Source organism: Anoplopoma fimbria, chromosome 5 (assembly GCF_027596085.1).
Source record: "Anoplopoma fimbria isolate UVic2021 breed Golden Eagle Sablefish chromosome 5, Afim_UVic_2022, whole genome shotgun sequence".
In the NCBI taxonomy this organism is placed as follows: Eukaryota; Metazoa; Chordata; class Actinopteri; order Perciformes; family Anoplopomatidae; genus Anoplopoma; species Anoplopoma fimbria.
The window spans coordinates 7,104,344-7,112,799 of NC_072453.1; the positions used below are offsets into that span (position 1 = coordinate 7,104,344).

At 41.7% G+C, this 8,456-nt stretch overlaps 1 protein-coding gene across 1 annotated transcript; it reads left to right on the forward strand.

The window, feature by feature from the left end:
* The first annotated feature begins 28 nt into the window (after nucleotides 1–28).
* Nucleotides 29–8,214, forward strand: cog7 (component of oligomeric golgi complex 7). The gene is made up of 17 exons (XM_054598803.1): nucleotides 29–515; nucleotides 1,737–1,885; nucleotides 2,161–2,277; nucleotides 2,713–2,881; nucleotides 2,993–3,075; nucleotides 3,217–3,339; nucleotides 4,115–4,313; nucleotides 4,395–4,522; nucleotides 4,701–4,855; nucleotides 5,007–5,123; nucleotides 5,257–5,322; nucleotides 5,459–5,645; nucleotides 5,796–5,936; nucleotides 6,107–6,190; nucleotides 6,388–6,502; nucleotides 6,898–7,041; nucleotides 7,139–8,214. Exons 1-17 carry the CDS (start codon nucleotides 350–352, stop codon nucleotides 7,303–7,305), a joined length of 2,310 nt encoding a protein of 769 aa, XP_054454778.1. The 5' UTR covers nucleotides 29–349; the 3' UTR covers nucleotides 7,306–8,214.
* The last annotated feature ends 242 nt before the right edge of the window (nucleotides 8,215–8,456 follow it).

Genomic DNA, 8,456 nt, shown 5'->3' on the forward strand with positions numbered 1-8,456 from the left:
TTTGTTTCGTTGGCTCTTGTTTTCCACGGAAGATAAATAGAAAGAACAAAGAGGAAGTTGTTGTCAAGTGTCAGTACCGCTGCCAGCTATGTGCCAGCATCAAACACTCACAACTATGTGTTTACTTTTCTCCCTTTAAAGCCGTAGACATTTAGAAACAACTCTGGAGGAAGCCGTCGCCTTGCTGGAACTATATTTAGTTGTGATGATCATTTCATTTTCCTGGGCTATTTATTTTATATTCGTCTCGAAGCCATTGTTTGGGAAAAATTAGCCAACGTTAGCCATGGCTCGATGACACAGACTGTACTGTGTGAGTGAACGACGCCCAGCTTCTCGAAGAGGCGACATGGATTTCTCCAAATTCCTGGACGATGAGTTTGATGTGAAGGACTGGGTGAACGGAGCCTTCAAGGTGGTGCAGAAGGACGCGCCGGGGAAGGCGGACACACACGCAGCCACGCTGGTCATGAAGCTGCAGCTGTTCATCCAGGAAGTCAACAATTCCATTGAGGGTAAATATTTGAAGTGAAGTAATGACGTTTGTAGTGTGTATCTTTTGGGCATTTCCTCCTTGCTGGCACTCAGTGTTCAGGGTTGATGGTGACACCTGCAGTATTGCTCTGTTTGTTTCTGCTTGTGTCAGGTGTAACGTTAGACTTGTCCTGACTATTAAAAACATCCCTTAGTATTTGCACTACAAGTTGACAGCAACACAAACTGCGTTTAAAAAAACCTTTTTGTGATACTGTTGTATTAAACTGTACTATCTTATAAAGCTGTCAGTTTATTGAGTGAGTTTATTGGGACTTGGCTGCTTGCTACTGACATGACAGTTCTTCATCACGGACTAGACTGTGATATGTTATGTGGTGATTTGTTGTCCATCCTTGACTTGAATTTGATGCAGTTAGAGAAACCCCTGTCCTAAAATATGCAGCTTTGTGAAATAGTTTGTAATTTTGCAGCAATTCAGATAACACGATGTCATGATGGCATTACCAGATTCATCATCAGAAAACGGGTTAACCTAAAGGACAATGGCAAGGGACATAATAGTAGATCTTTCAGCTGTTTCAATTGATCATTCAAGGACAACATTGTTTATGTGAATCCTTTAAATACACTCAGTTACCACTTTGCTAAGTACACCTACTTAAAACTAACACAGTCATGGTAGTCCTGCAGTAAATAGTCCCTTACTGTTTGGTTGAAACTGTTTAAGTGAGGTGATGATTCAACTTCATGAATTTTGGAGGATGCAGTTTGTGGTGGTGTTTTAACTGTAATGCACCCTCATTGATACAGATGGGGTGGACACAATTATATAAACATCTGTCATTGAATCAACACCTCTTGAACACTTTGAACAAACATTCATGAAGGTAGGATAGATTGTAAGACTGCTGTGTTAGGTGAACCTAATAAACTGGCAACTGACTGTAAAGTAAATAATGAGTGAACAGCTGTGCAGCCTTTACTTGAAACATGGTGAAAGTGAAACATTTCAGATGTAGAGAAGATTATACAAACCACACCAATCTGTAGATGGTGCAGCAGTAAGTTGTTTTTTCTTCTTTTACTCTTTTTGAAACCCATACCAAAAAGAACTGCATGAAATGACCGTTGGCAATTTCTTCTTAGAATGGCACCCACTATGATATAATGTTATGGAAGTTATACTTGTCTTGTTATATCCTTCATTAACTGAAATACTCCTGCGTTTCTTTGTGTAGAGAGCAGTAATCAGGCACTCCAAAATATGCCCAGAGTGCTACGAGACGTGGAGGCTTTGAAACAGGAGGCTTCTTTCCTCAAGGAGCAAATGGTTCTGGTCAAAGAGGACATCAAGAAGTTTGAGCAGGACACTGTACAGTCTATGCAGGTATGCATAAGTTCAAGCACCATGTCATTACTACATACTGTATATAGCATATGCATACTTGAAGTATATTCATGGTTCACAAGTTATATATTGCATGTAAAACAAAGCAAATCTACATAGACTCTTAAAGTGTTAACCCAATGTTTTTGAACTCATGATGAAATCATTTCTTTGATAATAAGCAAAGCCTGACAGTGGCAATAAAGTGTGCATGGTGCTGAGATGCTCTAAGGATGTTTCTCAGACTTTTATATTGTGTTTTTCCTATACACCAGGTCCTGGTGGAGATAGATCAAGTGAAAAGCCGCATGCAGCTGGCAGCCGAAGCTCTGCAGGAGGCTGACAAATGGAGCACACTGAGTGCAGACATTGAAGAGACCTTCAAAACACAGGTATAAATGAAAGACGACATCACAGGTCTTTACTTGTTATATTTCTGTCTGCCTTGCCGCTAAGGGATCATGAATCGTTGCTACTCGTCCTGGCCCACATCCATTTAAATTAGACTGTTGGAGTGGAATTTAAGCTTTTAATGTAATATGACTCTATGCATATTCAATTTATTTTAATGTTCTAGGAATAGTTCCAATTCATTGAAGTGTGCAAGACAACCAAGGCAATGGCCCCTCACAGACTCAAGCATTTTTCTAAGCAGTTGATATGAACTGATTCTATTTAGGTCAATTAAGACCATTGAAATTTTCATATTTCTGAAAAATAATGTATGTAACTAAAAGTCATGTATTTAGCAACTAACAACCAATGATATAATATTAAAATACTACTTTGCGGACATTGATCTTTAATATGTTATCTTTCTTTTCCAGGACTTTGCAGTCATTTCCTCCAAACTGACCAGCATGCAGAGCAGCCTGGCCATGCTGGTGGACACACCGGACTACTCTGAAAAGTGTGTCCACCTGGAGGCTCTGAAAAACAGACTGGAGGCCCTGGCCAGCCCGCAAATAGTATCAACCTTTAATTCCATGTCTATGGGTGAGTTGGGCTTTTGTGTGTCATATTTATTCCAGCTTCACTTCCTCTGTTCACTGTAGTTCACTTTCAGCGTAAACTAAGAATACTTGTTTCCACGTGTTTTCTCTGCAGACCAAGCCAAGCTGTTTGTTAAGGTCTTCACAGAGATAGATAGAATGCCACAGCTCCTTGCCTACTACTATAAGTGTCACAAGGTAGGCGGCACATGCCTCTCCCTTACCTTCATAATGAATTGATAAAAAATCCAAATAATATCCTTATATGTTTTACCTGTTTGGTGTAGGCATGGTCTGATGTTCTTTTTTTTTAATGAACGTCTGTTTTGGCATCTCCAGGGCCAGTTGGTGAGCACGTGGCAGGATCTCTCTCAGAGTGAGCTCAATCTGAATCAGCAGCTGTCTGAATTCTACGACACCTTGCTCTCTTCGTGGCACTCTCAACTACAGTGGAGCAGCCAGGTGAGGCACACCTGTAGACACTTAAAGTGGCCCTATTATGCTTTTTCACTTTTCCCCTCTCCTTTAGTGTGTTATATATATTTCTGTAAAATGGTCTATGGTATGTAAAAGGTCCGTAGAGTGTAAAACCTGAAGTCAACGCCTAAAAGGAGTTACCCTCCCCATCAGAAGCTCCTGAGCTCCTGAAACGGCTCCATTGAATTCTCTCCTTCGCTTCCGTAACTTCATGAGGTCACAATGTTACAGAAGTGACGTAAAACTCCTTCCGGCTAGTTTGGCCCTCAAACAACAAAAGAGAGAGATGGAGCTGAAGCTCTGGAGGAAGAGTTTTTTGAAATGTGAAATGTTGACCAATCACAACAGAGCGGGCTAGTTGACCAATCAGGGCTGACTTTAGTTTCTGGAGGGAGGAGCAAGCGCTACAACGGAGCATTTCAGAGAGAGGGTGAGAAGAGGTGCTGCAAGACAGCCAGGATGAGAAAAACAAGGCGGATTATGAGCATTAACGCATGTAAACATGTTGTAACTGTAACTTGAGATAAAAATATGCACAAGGAAAATATCATAATAGGGACTGTTTAACCAGTTGCACTGGTAAAGTTCCAACAATGCTCACACACTATTTAAAAAGGATGGATAGGGATCCAAATCACGGGTGGTATGTTTGTTGTTAAGGTTATTCATATAGCAATAACGGAGGCAATGTTTGCAGTCTATAAATACTGTCCGTCAGAATGCTCTTTTAAATGTTTGCACATTACCCATACTGAACCAGGTGTTCAAGAACCCGTATGAGGTGGTGACAGTGTTGCTGATCCAAACTCTGGGGGCCATGGTCCCATCCATCCCCGTGTGCTTGAGCTCAGCCGTGGAGCGAGCAGCCCAAGAGCAGCGCCTAGACACACTGCTGGAACTCCATCAAACCACTTCCACCTTCGGACACAGCCTGGAGGCCGCCATGTTGCCGCACCTGGGTCAGTGCAGAGACATGAGTGTGGATACTTCAGATGTGGGTGGAGTTAGGTCTTTATGTTTTTTCTGTGTTTCCTCGCCAGGTGAAAATAATCTGCTGAAGGTGACTGAGCTGGTCTGTGCGCTGTATGACCCCTACAAACCTTATCAACTACAGTATGGAGATCTGGAGGAAGCTCACCTCCTCATCCAGATCAGTGCTGTACCTTTGGTTAGACACCATGCATACACACACACACACACACACACACACAAACACATAACATAACATAATAGTTTTACTAAAACTAACACAGCCACAACTGTTTTATTCAGATTCACATCCTATTTTCACTTGTTCTCTCTGTGTTTATGTCGCCTCTTGTCTCCATATGTTCTCCTCTCTTTAGGAACATGGTGAGGTTATTGATTGTGTGGAAGAGTTGAGCCACTCTGTTGGCAAGTTGTTCGGCCTGGCCAGCGCTGCTGTGGACCGCTGCGTCAAACTGACTGACGGACTGGCCGTGTGTGGCCTCCTCAAAGCCCTCAAAGCTCTCTTCACCAAGTAAGAATCCTTTATTGGCAACTGTCATAACATACTACAACACATACTATGCATTAACCCCTTTGCATTATTAATAGAAATTGTTTGCTTACTTTTTAGTATATGTGGACCTTACTTTCTGTAGCCAGCCTTAACACTGTGCTTGTTCTAGGTATGTGTCGGACTTCTCCACAACACTGCAGTCAATCAGAAAGAAGTGTAAACTGGAGGATACACCAAGTGCATCTGTTTTCCAGGAGGACTGGACAGCCTTTCAGAACTCTGTCAGGTTAATGTCTTTTTACATTTGAGACAACTTCATTAAAGTAAAGATTTTTGTATTACTAAGCTGCCACCGTGACCTGGCAGAAAAATTGCAGAAATGGATGGATTGATAAATGTTTTCATGGTGTGTTTTGCAGGATTATTGCCACTTGCGGAGAACTGCTCAGACAATGTGGAGCCTTTGAGCAGCAGCTGTCAAACAAGTAAGAGACATGTTTATTTCATAGTGTTCTAGTTGTAGTTTCTTTTGACATGGGTGTAAATCATGGGCCCCCCTGCCAAAAATCAGATTTTAAGGAATTGTGTGCATTCTCCTAATATAATCAATACTTCCCATAGGATCCTTGGCACGGCAGGTAAGTACTTGTCAGAGTCGTATAGCCCGCGCAGCCTTGCAGGCATCCAGGAGGCCAGCTCTACAGAGAGGAAGAGCGCCACCAAGAACCCCTGGCAGGAATACAACTACCTTCAGAGGGGAAACATGACTGAATACAACAGCCTGATGGAAGTCCTCTACTCCCTAAAGGTACGGAGCGGAGCAAGATGTCGGAATGATTCTTTTTTGTTGATGTCATATGAAGAGAACTGACTCTTGTTATACTGCATGTTTTCAGGTGATTTATCGAGGTTCCTCTGCAGCTGTTTTTTAATCTATCTGGTTCCCATTGTCTTGCAGGAGAAGGGCACAGGTAACTCCAGCCTGTTAACGGAGCCCAGAGCAGCTCTGATCAGACTCAACCAGCAGGCCAACCAGCTGGCCTTCGACTCCGTCTTCCTGCAAATCAAACACCAGCTCTGTCTTGTCTCCAAGATGGAGGTGATTAAGAGTCAAGTTACTACGTAATTCGATTTCAAACAGTGATTTGCACGATTTGAGTGCATTGCTGAGAGCTTTTGGAATGCCTTTGTGCGTGTGCATTTGAGGAATGGATGTACTGTGTCTATTTTTATCTCGCGTCAAAGTGTTTGATTCTTGTTTTTGTTCAGAGACAAGAGGCACCTGGTCTTGGCGAGAGCTACACAGAGGACCTGCCAACTTTCAGCCTGTCACCGCAAGAATACATCACAAATGTTAGTCGGGCTTGGCTGGAATATTAACATAACTTTATTAAAATAATTCCTAAATCATAATTGATACTATTTCAAATATGCAGTGCAGACACAAAACAACTTGCCTCATAAAATAAAACAAACTAGCAATCTTTTGTACATATTCACAGCTTTATACTGTAGCTCCCAGACAAAGTCTGTCCTTCCTTCCCTTCCAGATAGGACAGTACCTCATGTCTCTGCCTCTCCACTTGGAGCCATTTGTGACTCAGGAGGACCCGGCACTAGAGATGGCCCTACATGCTGGGAAGCTGCCATTCCCTCCAGAGCAAGGTGTCTGGCCATCGACCCTGATTCTCCTCCAAATCTAATGTTCCACATGATGTATTTTGTCTCTGTTCCCTTCCTCCTATTTCTGCATCCTTACAAATCGTTTAGAGATTCAAGGATAATTTATTGTCATTACGCAACACAGAGCTGCCAAAAAAAACAAAAAACTTAAAACGGTAGTGTATTACTGAAGTGCATTTTTGGTGGTGCCTTAGGGGCCTTATTTTCTTCACATCATTTTGACCTTTATCCTCTCCTGTTTCCTCTTTCTGCATGAAACCATATATTAAATCCCCCTCTCTCTAAATAAAGTATCTACATCTCTTACCTCACACCACTTACCCTTGTTCCCTTTACACCTGGTGCACTTATGAAACATCACCTTCCTTCTGTCTCAGGCGATGACCTTCCTGAACTGGACAACACTGCAGACTACTGGCTGGGCTCCATTGCTCGGGCAACCATGCAGACCTACTGCGATGCCATCATGCTTATTCCCCAACTGAGCACTCATTCCACTAAACAGCTGGCCACGGATATCGGTACAGTAAACCAGAATGTTCACAGGGAACAATTCATTGAAATGGTGGCTCCCAGTTGTGTTACTGTGTGTGGATGACTCCTGTTCCTGCTCCACAGACTATCTGAGCAATGTGATGGACGCTCTGGGCCTGCAGCCGTCCCGCGGCCTGCAGCACATCGTCACCCTGCTGAGGGCCAAACCAGAGGACTACAGACAGACGGCCAAACTGCTGCCTCGTCGGCTGGCCTCCACCATCGCTGCCGTACGGTGCATCGACTACTAACAGCAAAGGGAAAAGGAAGATGGACTCTAGGTATAGTGGCTCTCAGAGCGGCACTGGGGACTCGCAGGCATGTTTGAAAATGAAGAAGAATGTGTTGTGAAGAGTAGCTGGTAAACATGTTACAGTCACTTAAGTCTCACATTTAGGGCGGGAGCATTTTAGGATAATAGTCCTGTCCAAATAAGTATGGCATTTAGGGGAATGATAATAGTTTGAAATCAGAGTTTTTTTATACTGATGATTGTTGAACTAGTGGGACTTTGAATGATCAGTGGTGATGATGTCTTTAAGTCAAGCCAAAACACTGAAAGTTGCTTGACTCTACATATTTAATTTCTGATTCTTTTTAAGTTGCTGAAGCATTTAAGGAAGTAAATAAATTGAATACATCAGGGGATGTGTGAGAGCAATTTATATGACTGATATACATGTTGTTGATGTCTTGTCATACTTATATTATTCATCTATGATATTAAATTATATTAAGGTAATAATTCTGATAAGAGCTTTGTTGTTTTTGGTTAACTGAGCTTCACATTCAGCAGTTAAAGGTGAACGTGAGCTCTCTCTCTCTATCATTCTCTCTCTCTCTCTGTCTCTTGCTCTCATGCAGTATCATGAAAATCTGTACATAAAACATTTACATCAACACTACAAATGGAGCCTGTTGTGTTAATACTTATGAAACTCTTTTGAATCAAATAGATGAAATGGGGGTTGAATTAGTTTGTAATGGAATCAATCTTGTTTAATAAATGTATGGCCTTTTCTGTCTTTTGTAATCCCACATTGCTCCTTGCTCCCTCACGTCATTTTAGTAAGATGCATTAAAATCCTACGTTTGAAGTCGTGCTTAAAATTATAAGACTGATTGTAAGACCGTGTTGGGCTTTTTTCACTATTTCAGACTACGAAAATATTTTTGCTGAAAATGTTAGTTTATTGAAATAAACTGTTTTGATAATGGAATCATCATTTAACTTATAATGCCAAACATTTTCTAGTTCAGGCTTTTCCAATGCTGCTGCTTTACTGTCTTTATGAAGATTAAATAACTGTACTAAAACAATTTGAAGACTTCACCTTGGGCTTTAGGTAATAGTGTAAAACCGTCAACAAAATGATACTACCTCGAGATTACTGTTCTTCAT